This window comes from Spermophilus citellus (assembly GCF_964194105.1).
Source record: "Spermophilus citellus genome assembly, chromosome: 5".
NCBI classification, from domain to species: Eukaryota; Metazoa; Chordata; class Mammalia; order Rodentia; family Sciuridae; genus Spermophilus; species Spermophilus citellus.
The window spans coordinates 123412763-123426820 of NC_138186.1; the positions used below are offsets into that span (position 1 = coordinate 123412763).

General features: G+C 37.9%; 1 protein-coding gene across 1 annotated transcript in view; it reads right to left on the reverse strand.

Annotated features, from left to right (window-relative positions):
* Window positions 1-6025: 6025 nt before the first annotated feature.
* TRAPPC3L (trafficking protein particle complex subunit 3L) overlaps window positions 6026-14058 on the reverse strand; it is a 37782-nt gene continuing 29749 nt past the window's right edge. Inside the window, exons 3-4 of the mRNA XM_081296375.1 lie at window positions 12809-12994; window positions 6026-9566 (exon numbers count right to left, since the gene is read on the reverse strand). Coding sequence (XP_081152501.1) covers window positions 9447-9566; window positions 12809-12982 — 294 coding nt within the window. The 5' untranslated portion in view covers window positions 12983-12994 and the 3' untranslated portion in view covers window positions 6026-9446. The remainder of the gene's footprint in view (window positions 9567-12808; window positions 12995-14058) is intronic.

The following is a 14058-nucleotide window of genomic DNA, read 5'->3' on the forward strand; positions in this document are numbered from 1 at the left end:
ATCTGGGAAAGGCAGAGGAACTACAGGCCATGAAGGAGACTTGGCATCATTTGATGAAATACAGCAGAAGAATCAAGATGCAGACTTTTTTCTGAAGCCCAACAAGAAGAAAGGACCAGGAAGGAGGAGTGAGGAATATAAAGAAACTGCAGAGAGGTAAAGATAGACTAGAAATAAAATGCTGATTTTATTGGACAAATAAGTGGGTAAATTGCAGCAGTACTAAAGACTCAGTGGAATGTGAGATTAGAAACTAGATTGCAGTGAAGGAGGAATGAATGGTAGACAAAGAAGAGAAATCAATAAGCATAAGAATAACGGGTGCCCTTCATTAAATGATCTTTCAAAGAAGGTGTTACTGTGTTATTTTTCCTGAAGGAAAGAGACTTACCTAAGGTCCCTCAGCTCTTCATTGGCAAGGTAAGCATTTTAACACAAGAGTGTCCAGTTTCAAAGCTGGTACTTATTCTGTCACATCATGATTTTCAGGTAAGTTTGGCAATGGAAGGACAAGGAAGGCACTGGTGGGGAAGAAGTGTCAAGGGAGTGTTCTTTCTAGGATGATAGAGACTTGAGAATATTTTTAAGCATCTAAAAAAGGAGGAGGCAGTGGGAGGGGTAAGGAGGTAATTGAGCAAGTAAGTTGGCTGATGAGGTAATAGGAATTGGAGCACTCTTGCATATCTCCAAGAGGAAGCAATTTCATATACTAGTAATTGTTAATTTAATTTTCTCTTTTTTTGGTATCTTCCTTATGGCATCAAATCAAACTTTCAGTTATCATAACCTTATCAATTAAAAAAGTAGGATACTTTATAAATTCTCCAATACTTTTTGTTGTTGTTCTAAACTTTTATCTTTATAGCTTTTTATATAAAGTCTAATATACCAGAACTGGAAAGAAATATCAATTTCCTACATGGTTTGCCTCCCTGTCTTTTAGTCAAATTTGTGACAAATATTTCTGCTTCTAAAAGGTAGCTGCCATGGATATCATTAAGACTTAGTTCAACTATGTTCAATTTCGTTTAAGTTTATATTATAGGAATAAATCTTTGCCAAGAGACAGCTGGCTGAGTTCATGCATAGAAATACAACTTTAATCAATTATTGAGTCTGGAGAAGTTACATTCTTGGTAAAGAATTGCCCCTAGAGTTGTCTGAACTTGAGCAACCAGTTTTGGAACTTTTTTCCTCAATTCATTCATTTTGATTTGACACCCTCCCGGGGGACTACACCCAGCAGGTGTTCAGAGAAACTTAAAAGTCCTATCTTTCACCTGTCTAGTGGGTTTAAAAGGACATTGTTTTGACCTGGAGTGCTTCCAGACTGTCTGAAATGTGAAATGTCTGAGGCAGCCACCAGACAGTCACAGGTTATGGTTTTGGGGGGACTCCTGGCAGTGGGAGTGGAGATTTTCTTGTCAGTTTTTAAGCATTTCTCCAGCAGTAAAAGTGGTCTTATTGGCAGTCTTCCCCATGATCCATGCAGAGGAGACAAACACAGTTTAAAAGAGCTGGCTGCAACATTAAGCTAAGAAAGCAGCGAAAAATCACATGACACAGAGAGTAGTTTGTAAACTAAGGGCAGGACGGCTCTGCGTCCTTAAGGGTCAGCATCCATGCTAAGCGCTGGCAAAGAGAGTGTGAGCCCATGGTTCCTTTATTTTATAGCTGGGACATCAGAGAAAGGGATAAGGTTTCAAAGGTGGAGTCTTGCTTCTTGACATCTCTTGGTCAGCAGATTGATTGACATCTTGGCAAGTCACACCCATCTCAGGTGCTGTGTGGGATCTTAGGCAGAGCTAGAGGGGGAGGCTCACCTGCATCATGTGATCAATCCCTGACAGGGAGTTCACAGTGCCAGGTCTATCCCCTCAGGGGGCTACTATGTGCAACACAATCCACACACAGCCCATGGACAGCTCATGATACTCCAGCTTTTGTGCTGTTTTTCCTGTGTTTTTTTCCCCCCAATTATGGCTTTTATCAGCTTTTCCCATTTCTGTGTCATCTTTGGGTTAATCGCCAACAAGTCTTGGCAGTGTCAGTTACATTGCTTTCCCCAGTGGCATTACCATGTGTGTATCACAAACATTTTCAAATGCAGGAAAACCTGGGAAAAATTTGTAGCCACAGTCTGATGGCTGCTTGAAGAACTCCTTATGATGGCACACAACCAAATGGCCCATCTCTTCTGGACATTGTTCTCATCATTCATGGGGAATCTCAGATAAGCCTGACCAGTCAGGATGCCATCATGAAAATTAATGAGCACAAGTAAAGCAAAGATAATGTGTATTTTCTCCCCGAGCATGATCATTCAATCTGAAGGCAGGTTATTTGCTACTTTAAGGATTATTAGCTAAGGGTATGGACAAAGCTCCACAGAAGAAAGTATAACAGCCTCTGCCCACCCTGTTCTCCACAAAGAACTTGAATCTTGCTTCTCGGGGAAGATTGAGGTCAATGGTCATGAGTGGGATTAAGGTCTTCTAATACTTCTCATCCCATCCCGCTCTCCGCTCACTCAACTTCTCAGAGGAAGGGGTAATTGAGTAGTTCTGAGTCAGACCCTTCCCCTGTGATCCAGATCTTTCCCACGTCCACTTCTCATGACTTTGCATCATCAGCTATTCCCTCTCTCCTGTGTTTACAAAGAACACTATTATGTTGGATGTAAGGTGTCCCCCAAAAGCTCACATATGAGACAATAAAAAAAGGTTTAGAGGAAAAATGATTAGGTTATGCAAGCCTTACCCCAATCAGTGAATTAAAACCTTGACAGGGGTTAACTCAGTGGTAACTGAAGGTGGGTGGGGTGTGGCTGGAGAAGGTGGGTCCCTGGGGGTGTGCCTTTGGGGTATATATTTTGTATCTGCTTTTTGATTATCATGTGAGCTTCTTTTTTCTATCATACACTTCTGCCACGATATTCTGCTTCATCTCAAACCCCGAGGAATGGAGCCAGCTGACTATGCACTGAAACCTCTGAAACCATGAGCCCTCAAATAAACTTTTCCTCATTAAAATTGTTCTTGTCAGGTCATTTAGTTGCAACAGAGAAAAAGCTGACTAAAACAGATGCATTCTTAAAAAATAAAATTAAAAGAGCAAATAGCACACCTTTGCACTGAAAATCCTCTTTCCTTTTATGGTCAAGTTCCTTAAAAGAATCACCATTACACAGTGTCTCAGCTCCCTTGGTCTCCTTAGTCCACCATAATGAAGGCTCTGCCACTGCCACTGCCCTAAATTGCTCTGAACCAAAGACCTTCTCAATGCAAATTCCAAACCCCTTTATTGGCTTAACTTTCTTGGCTTTTCTGTGGCATCTAACACCTCTGCCTGCTCTATTTCCTTTGAAACCTGGCTTCATGCCCCGAGTTTCTCCCCTCTATGTTTCTGACTGAAAAGTTGGCCTCCTTGGTGTTCTTCTCCCCTGTTGCCTCGTGAAGAATGGTGAGTCTCAAAATTCTATCTCTGCCCCTTGTGTTTTCTCAAGTCTATACTCTCCTCAGTGTTGCCATCCACATCCATGATCTGTAAAATGATGACTTCAATGTCCATTTTCAGTTCAAATCCCTCTTCTGAGATCCTGGTAGTTTTTGAATGTTTCAAAGCCACTGCAAACTCAAAATACTCAGGGCTAACTAGCATCTTTCCTATGCTGGCTGCTCCCGCGATGGTCCCTCTACTCATTAATCCTCCAGGTTGAATTATTGGGAGCCAATGCTGTCTCCCTTTACCCACTAGCCTCACATCTTAATACATGTAAGGCACTGGAAAATTAAGTTATTTTGTAGGTTCATAGCCAACCCTCCCCTTTCTGCTACAAACTTAATGCCTCATAAACTGCTGTGAGAATTAAATGATATACCAAGCACCTGCTAAAAATGTTAATTGGATACAAATAAAAGAAACCAGAATTTCCAGGTTTTTCTATTATTTGATATGTATCACTGGGAATTAGGATTTTACCTTCAAAGTCAACAAAAGCTGTGTGAATCACATACTTCCCTGAAATAATAAGTCCCTAAATGCAGTCTGCTGGTTTGAAAGATTTATATCATTGGGTAGCTCCTGAAATCAGAATTTTGACCTATCAGATATTATGAAACAGGATTTATTTCATTGCTAATAAAAGGAATGGGGGATTTGGAAAATGCATTACTTTAGATCCTGTTGATGGCTAGTTGGTAACAAAATACGAATCCTGTTCTTGTAAAGAATACAGTGAATTTATTGGCTTGTGTAAATGAAATTCTAGAGATAGGGCAGGCATTTTCCCTCTTCATCCATTTGTCCTATCCTCCTCCTATGTCAGCAGAAACCAGAGCCACATACAAGAGACACTGTCCATAGTCTTAGAATAAGAAACAGACCTGAATAGACACTTCTCAGAAGAGGATATACAATCAATCAACAAATATATGAAAAAATGCAAATTAAAACTACTCTAAGATATCATCTCACTCCAGTCAGAATGGCAGCTATTATGAAGACAAACAACAATAAGTGTTGGCGAGGATGTGGGGAAAAAGGTACACTTATACACTGCTGGTGGGACTGCAAACTGGTACAGCCAATATGGAAAGCAGTATGGAGATTCTTTGGAAATCTGGGAATGGAGCCACCATTTGACCCAGCTATCCCTCTCCTAGGACTATACCCAAAGGACTTAAAAACAGCATACTACAGGGACACAGCCACATCAATGTTTATAGCAGCACAATTGACAATAGCTAAACTGTGGAGCCAACCTAGATGCCCTTCAGTGGATGAATGAATAAAAAAAATGTGGCATATATACACAATGGAATTTTACTCAGCATTAAAAGAGAATAAAATCATGGCATTTGCAGGTAAATGGATGGTGATGGAGAAGATAATGCTAAGTGAAGTTAGCCAATCCTGAAAACACAAATGGCAAATATTTTCTCTGATATAAGGAGGCTGATTCATAATGGGGCAGGGAGGGAGAGCATGGGAGGATTAGATGAATTCTAGATAGGGAAGGGAGGGGGCAGGGGATTAGCAAGGGCGGTGGAATGTGATGGACATCCTTATCCAAAGTACATGTATGAAGAATTGAATTGGGTGTCAACATACTTTATATGTAAACAGAGATATGAAAAAATGTGGTATATTTGTGTATTAAAAATTGTAATGCAAAAAAAGGTACACATATAGAGCCATGAATTGGCATGAACCTACTCTATACAAAGATATGAAAAATTGTACTCTATATGTGTAATAAGAATTGTAATTCATTCCACTGTCGTGTATTTTAAAAAATAAAATCAACATTCCAGAACCAATGACTGCGGTCTGGGGATACCATATGTAGATTATGACTTTCAAAGTAGTGTTTTTAAACTGGAAATGAGACCCTATGCTTAAGTAGTAGCAACAAAGTGGGTATAAAACTGACTTCTCCTGAAGTAGATGTGTTGCCTAATTGAAATGATGAACACCTAAACAGAAAAATGTCATTTTATTAGGAGGGGGAAAGACACAGCAAGTCAACAAAAATATATTATATGAAAGGTTTTTTAAAGGAAAGAGGCTGGGGACAGTAGTATAGCATTTGCCCAGAGTGCAGAAGGCCCTGGGTTTGATTGTTAGCACTAAAGGGAGGGGCAGGGGAGAGAGAGAGAGAGAGAGAGAGAGAGAGAGAGAGAGAGAGAGAGAGAGAGAGAGAACGAACTTAAGTTTCAGGAAGATTCCTTGGAAGAACAAAGTATGTAATTGGCAACAGGACTTCTAGAAAAAAAAAAAAGTGGAGGATAAAAGAAACAGAGGAAGAAAAGCAAAGAAAGATTTAATTGGAAAAGAGAGAATCTGATTTTAAGGGATAACGAGTAACTACCCCAGGATATCTATTTCTTAACTGTTTCAAGTGAAGGCTTTACAATTTTTGATTTGTTAGGTTTAGTTCCTTCTCTCTAGTGAAATACTTGAAAATAAATCTCACTGATTATTGTGACTGTTGCTTGTTTTCAATTTTAGGGTGATACTTGCTGATTGGATCTGAACTGGTTATTTCCTTCCCAGAGAACAGACTGAGGTGCTCTTCTCTCTACTGATGGTTTGCTCTAGACACTGTTGGTTGACTGCTGTTCATACCCAGATAAAATCCTGGAAAGTTCACCAGAATGAGGAAGTGTAGCAACTGGATGAATCTTTCAAAGAATATACAAATAAGCATAGTAAACAAACTTTGGCCCTCTTTTGAAAGAAGAAGAATGTGGGACCTTTTATCATGCAAATTTTCCAGGTCTGGAAGGATGCCTCCCTCAAGGGCTCTAGCTGGTAGATGAAGCTGTGAAACATAAGGACTGCAGAGGGTCTACAGTCCCCACTGGAGGGTCCCTTACCAATGGATAACATCGCTTCTTTCAGCGTTTATTACTTCAGTTAATATTTAGCAAATCTTAATTAAAATAGTGTCTTTGGTTTAAAATTTTGAAATATTTCCTTCACTTTAAGCATTTGGTTTTCTACATTTCTTCTTTGGTCTCTATCAAGGAAAAGAGGGAACTTTCCATTTATTCATAATAGTCCATTCCAACTGCTGAAAAGATTCAGGCTTCTAATAACTAATGGATGAAACTGAGAAGTTTGAGAAGACAATAAATAAGTGCACGGAATGCTGAGGGAAGCATCTCTGATTCCTGGCGACTGTAATAGTGAACAGGCAACCAAGGCCGGCCTTCTCAGAAACACCTTGGGCAGCAGTCTGAGGGTGTCATTTGAAGGCACTAGTCTCTCTCTTTCTGTCTGTCTTTCTGTCTGTCCCACACACTTCTTCCTCTTTTTGTTTTGCCAAGATGATAAAAATCTCTGCTTTGATCAAGATTTTAAGTCCAAATTGAAGGCTTTTGTGAAATGAAAATATGACATCACTTCATAGTTATGCTGAATAATTTCCTCAAACCCTCTATCAGAGAGACCCAACTTTACAGGATAGCAATGAAAACACAATTAGAGCCCAGGGATGATGTGCTATCTTTGTTTATTGTTTCTCTGGGTCACAGCTCAGTGGAGAGAAACCATTCCATGGATGTCTGACAGTTTCTTTATGCTGGTTTTCCTTAACTTCTCTCAGGCCCGCCCATCTCTTCTCTTTCTTTCCATAATCCTGGATTCCTCCAGATTCTTTCTTTGCATCAAAGATGAAGGAGATTTAAAAGATCTTTTGATTGGGAATTCTAGACCATTGCTGTCCACAGTAGCAGCTGGACATATTTGACTATTAAAATGTGACAAGGGTGACTGAATTTTGAATTTATTTCAATTAATTTTGATATAAAAACTAAAGCTACTAACCACCACTAATCACAACTTCAATGTTTTGAAAGGACATTTATCTTTAATCTTTAAGAATTTACCATTAATTTCAGATGTACTAAAAGCCATAAAATACATACTGACATTCAAAGATCAGTATAAAAAATGTAAAATGCCCATGTTGAAATAATAATATTTAGGATAAGTAGTAGAAATGAAATATATTACTAAAATTAATGTCACCTGTCCTTTTATGTGACTATTAGAAAATTTAAAATTAGTGGTAATTCAAATGGGCAGCACTTTCTAGCTTCTCACTTTCCTCAGGTTGGAACACATATTAAATGCAAATACCCAAGTCATTCTCTTGGGTATTAGGTTACCTTTTGTAGCATAAATTTGATGCCAAGAGACTCCCTTCCCACCAGGTGAGAAACACAAAGGATGTTCCAGGATAAACAAACTTTATCCTAAAACCATTGCTACTTCAAACACTTGGCATCACTGAGAATAAAAGATTAAGTCACCTTCTGGGTATGGATTTTAATAGCTGGATTAGGAGAAAAAAGGAGGGAAGGTATTGACAGACAGGAGAATACTCCAGGCATAGAGCTAGTAGAGTGCTGATTTAAGAAGGACTTTCTTAAACATTGATCTCCATGGGTTCCTGGAGGGATAAGTGTACTGTAAAGAAAAAAGAGGTAATGGAACAGAAAGTGGGGAAATCCTAAAAATAAGCTTTGAGATGGATTGCAGGCGAGCATTCTGTTGGAGGCATGAACTTAAAATATATGAAATAATTTCCTTCTGATAGTTGACATCTTCTTCCAGATTATACTCATCTTCTGTGCCACAGACCTAAAGGACTTTCCATGATGCTGCAGCTGCCTCAGGGACCCTCTCTGGTCCTTTGGGTCTACCTCAATAGCCTTCAAAGAGACAACTGATAGATGAGGAATAAACAATTTTCTTATGATCTTTTAATGTCTCCAAATGTGGAATTTCAGTGGTCATTTTTATCATTTAAACACACTGATATTTTTTAAGATATTTATCATATCCAATCCCCTCTTGTTTAAAGGGTGGGAGGAAAGGGAGAGAGGTGTGTTGCCCAGGACGAGCCACACTAGTCAGGATTAGCTGATGCCACTGGAAACACAACTGGGATTGGATCATCAGGCTCCTCAAGTCCTAGTTGACCTCTATCACTACCAGACCCAAGTTTTAATTCATGGAGCCCTGCTAATTATAACTTTTACTTGTACTCTGTGTTCTCTGCAGTACTAATTTCTGGGCTGTGTTCAAGGCTGCTCTTGTGTACTGATGGTCTGGCAAAGATTACTGTCTATTTAATAATGCGGTTCATTTTGAATTTTAAATATGTTCTGACCACAGACAAAATATTCTTTGGAAGATTTTTAGGGGATTAAAAATGATAGTAAAAATTCAAAGTAAATAAACTTTGGAGTTAGAAAGTGTTCTTCAAAGAACATTATTTACCATTCATTTTTAGAGATTTCCTCACTGGTTGTCATTAGTACATGAAAAAAAATGAAGGGGTTTTGTTAATTCTAGCTAAGTGAATAAAAATTAAGTGCTATTTTTAAATGATTCTGAATTGGCATACAAATCAATAGCTTGTGTTGGTGGTTACAATTCAAGAGTAGCTTCAGGAAGTTAAAGCTATATGATAATATATAAGAAATATCAAATCCGTAATTTCTCAAAAATATGGAAAAGTGTTACAATTGGAACTGTTTCTCTGGAGAATGCAATATACAGTACCCAGAAACTGTCTCTCTATAACTCTATGCTCTATCAAATCATCCATTGTCCTACTAAAAAGAGATAATACACTGTTTCTATAGGTGGTGCCTTTTTTCTCCTATTAATGAAATGAATAGACTCCTTGAGGATGGATTGTGTAATATATAGAATTCATTGCAGAAAGTTATCTGTATATGAAATACTATGAATGTGAGGTTGAAAATATGAAAAAGAAAATCCACATGCTCTGCATTTTAAATTTCTGGTTGATTTATAAGCCTTTCAAAGCTCATGCTATAAAGCAATTCAAAATTTCTGAAGCTGTATGTGTTTCACTAATATTCACTCCTCAACTAGCCACTCTGTCACGTTTTGCACATTATTCTTCATTTTTTCCGTCTATATTTTTTCTCGTCTAGCTTTTTCAGAAATGTAATTCCTATTTCTGTCACTTTGTCACCTTTCAGTCTGTCTTGCAAGAATGAAACATCAGCAGACAAATGAACCTAGAAAAAAAGAAGAAGAAAAAAATAGGCCTGTTCAATTATAAAAAAAGATCTCTAAATTTTTCTCAATCTATTTTTTCAGCTTTCTTTACTTTCTGTATGGAAAGATAAAAAAAGAACTTGTTCTAGGTTTGAAGAGCCCTGACTGTCCTCCAGAGACAGTTTAGCCGCATATCACCTCTGTGGTATGAATCCCCTGAGACAGGGGTAGGCCATGCCTGGCCCAGCTTGGATGGCTAGGATGCCCAAATGCATGGGACATGCCCAGCTATGTTCACAGAGCAGGGTTGAACTATGGATTCATCTCACATAGAACTCAAATTCCATACTTAAATATAGCCCTGACTCGGTGTGCTTGGCCAAGCAGAACTTCCAAGGATAAATGGATTCTTAAAGGATTCCTCTCAAACTGATTTACCATAAATCACTCTGTCATTAGCGAGACAACATAATCACTTATACTAATAACACTTAGCAATCACTTATGGCTTTGAGAGCTTTGAAAAAAATATCAACTAAATAAATTATACATATAAAATTAAAGATTGAAATTATAGACATGAATATTTGATGCTCAGGACTTCTTTTCCTTTCTAAAACACTTCCCATTTCCTAGGCACTGAAGAGAGCCTCAAGAATCACTTCTCTATTCATTAAATTGTATTCAAAATAAAAGCAGCCTGATATTGCTGACCCACCCTCAATAGAGTATTTGTCCAGAGTTATTTTAAGTCATTGGGATAAATAAGTGAAAGTACCTAGAAAAAGAACATAATAAGTGAAAAATGTCTGGGTCTAGCAGACAATTGATTAATATTTATTGAAACTTATCTGATCAAATCTCTAAGAATGCCTAAGCTTACGAGCCTGGATTTTTCAATCACAGACCTCCATAAGTAATCTGGTTTACAGAGTACATGGACTTTGTGGTGCCTACCAGGTAACAGAAGAATATAGATTGCATTTTCAAATACAAAAGCTAAATTTACATTCTAGTTTTTTTTTTCCACATAAGGTTTTTCATGCCTTTGTCAAATTTTAACATAAACTCAACTAAAATAAGGAGACTATGTTGAAGCTCTTTGGGTATTTGGGGTCATAATGATGTCTGATATTTATCTCTCTTTCAGCATAATAATTAACTGTCATCCATGAAAGCTGAAAACTTCTTTATCTTACTTTGATTTAGTTTTGTGGTTTCTTCCTTTGCCTGTAAACTCCCAGAACTTTCCTTCTCCCTTTCCTGGTATCATCACTATTGATTCAGGACAAGCCTAAAAGAACACACTATTTCTATTATTTTATGCTTTTAGATCACCTGTTACTTTATCCTTCCCATAATTATAAAAAATAATTAAAAATTGCATGCATGGCTCATAGGTCAACACATGTCTAGTCTTTGATCACTACCTGGCCCCACCATTCTTAATAGAGAAGCTTTTGGAAAAGTTACACTTTGTTGACGGATTCCTCTTCCTAAGCTGTCATTGACTTATCAGTCTATAACAGATTGTCTTCTTCTCCCTACACTTTTCCAAAACAACTTTTACCAAGACTTCCCTGATCTTTCATTTAATGGTGTGACTCTTTTTTCAGGTCTTGTTTTACTTAACCTCTGTGATGAACTTGATCTTGTTCACCTCTTTTCTGGAAGATACTTCTCCCCTTGTCTTTGTTACTCTGTTTTTCCTGTTATTTTTCCTACCTCTGGTCACTCCTTGACATCCTTTAAGTCCTTGTGTTCTCTATTTAATTTACTCATTATATTTTGCTATTTCCTAGAGTTATTTTGTGGCTCCCTTTTCTTCTTGCTCCACAACCCTCCCTGGGCATCATTTGCCAGTTTCCATACCTCTTTCAGGCCACATCTCTCTGTAAGCCTCAGACACACATTAACAACTTCTTCCTGAATGTCCTCACTGTATGTTAGCCACTCAATCCCAGCATGATCAAAACTGATCTCCTCACTTTGTATCTTCCAGCCTCAAAAGTACTCCTCCTGGTTTTGCTTTCTTTACAATTTTCCCTGCAGGTGACCCTGAAATTTAAAAGCCATTCTTAAATCGTTTTTCTTAATCTTGTCCCTTTCAGCCAATTGACAACCTCATCTTACGCTATCCTACCTTCATAATATTGTTCTCTTGGGTCTTCTCATTTACATCACCACTGGCAGGCTTTCTCCAGGTTTACTTAATGGTACCATCATCCGCTTCCTGTTCATCTCCGCCCCCCCCCCCAGTATTCCCTCTTGTGCATGCTCTGTGGTTGACAAGGTAATGAAATTCCTAAAACAAAAATTTCAAAGTATCTTTTCCTTGTTTGTAAACCTATGCTGGCTGTCTGATACTTTCCACATAAAGGTTTGAATTCCTTTCTTTTATTAGGTTTCTTATGACAATCCCTGTCTGACTCTTCATATCAGTCATACTGAGATAACTCCTTGTTCTTTGAAAGAAACAATCTCCTGAGCCTCTGCACATTTTGATTCTTTGCCTGGAATATTATTTCCCCTGCTCTCCTTACCCAGAAGCTTCACTTGGCTCCAATTTTTTCTTCAAAAGATGACTCAAAAGTCCAGAAAGTGTCTCCTGCCCCATATCCTCCTATAGCCCTTTATCACACTTCTATGCACTTACAACTTTTCTACTGTACAGAAAAAAAATTTAAGGGCAGCATTGGTATCTTGTTCCTATTTGCATGTTCAGTGCCTGACACTTAATAGATGCTACTAGGCGTCTCAGTTAAACCAATGAAAAATTCAAATTCAGGTGTGGCAATCAGCCTCCAAAATGGCCTGCAAGGATCCCCACCTCCTGGTATTTATACCCTCAGGTGGTATCCTCCCATGTTGCACCATGGGTGGTGGGTGGCTGTACATGCTGCCATGTTGTGATTAGATCTACAGAGATGTCTAATGTGACAAGTGCCTTCAGGAAGCCCAGAGCCAATGGCCAGTAAGGCCCTGAGGCTCTCTGAGAGAGCTTGGGAATAGAATTTCCAGTTTCAGCTAAGTCTTCAGGGGCTGTAGCCCTGGCCAACAGCTTGAATGCATGTGTGTTAAGCTGTGAAGAATTTGGAGCCACAACAACCCCAGCTTAGCTGCTTCCAGGTTTCTGATGCTTAGAAACTGTGTGAGATTATAAGCATGTGTTATTTTAAGTTGCTATAGCTATATTTTGAGGCAATTTGTTACACTGCACTAGATAACTAATACACCTGGCAACATGAAGTATGGGCTTTACCATTTCCAGGGCACCTCGGATAACCCCACAGAGTAAATTGCAGTAGCACAAAGAAGATCGCCCAGCAGGGAGCTCTTCCACAAACTCCACCAGAGGATTCTTGTCTAGAATCAGGGAAAACTCATTTCTGCTTGCATTGTTACAGGTGACACTTGGCGTAATTCCCAAGTACATCTTGAAAGCGACCTAATAAAGAGAAAAATAAATTATTGCCACCTGGTCTAGTACAGATATGTATGAGGACAACCAAATACCTGATTACAGGTGTTATAGCACAAGGGTTAAGTATAGGACATTTGGGTTCAACTTAGTTTTGCAATTTTTTGACTCTATGCCATGTGAAAATGTAAAATCCTTTTGTTGTATGGAACATCCTAAGGGACAAGTTTTCGTGAAAATAATATAGCCTTATTTTCAATAATGTTTTTAAAAAATATGTATATCCTCTAGGAGGGTAAGAAACTAAAATATTATTCATTGTAAACATATTTACATGGTATTTGGCACACTGATCATAGAAAATGATAGGATCCTGAATTAGAAGGTATCTAGGACATATCTGTCACAATAGGAAGGTCATGGTCAGCAACAGTTGCCGAGGGCAGATTAAAGCCAAGGGTGTATTTGGGGATGGAGAGGAAATTATATTACTGTAGATAACAAGTCTCTGAGAAGGAGAAAGGGATAGTGGTGGGATGAGAAAAACATAAATGAGTGACAAAGTTATTCTCAAAAGTTGTTTATATGTTACTGTATAACCAATGTGATTCTGCAACCTGTACATCCAGAAATATGAGAAATCATACCCCATTTGATTCAAATATATGATATGTCAAGATCATGGTACTGTCATGTATAACTAATAAAAATAAATAAATAAATAAATAAATAAATAAATAAATAAAACTGTTTCCTAGCACATGAAGAATTTTATAATATAAAAATGGAAGAAATTTTAGAGACTATTTCTTTTAAACCCCTAGTTTCACAAATGAGTATACTGGAGAGAAGTAAAACGATACACTAAGACCTCAGTATAACTTAATTGTTTGATTCCTAGTCCAAGGCAATTTCTTTTCACAAAACACATAGGCCTTGGTTCTAAAGTTTATTAATGGAAATTTATTAGTTTGATGTGTTGTCATTTTTCAAATGACTTGATTAATTTAAATATTAAATATATAAGCTAAATTTTCCAAATCACTTAATTTGATTTTTAAATCTAGAGCAGTGTAGAGGATGGAAATAGA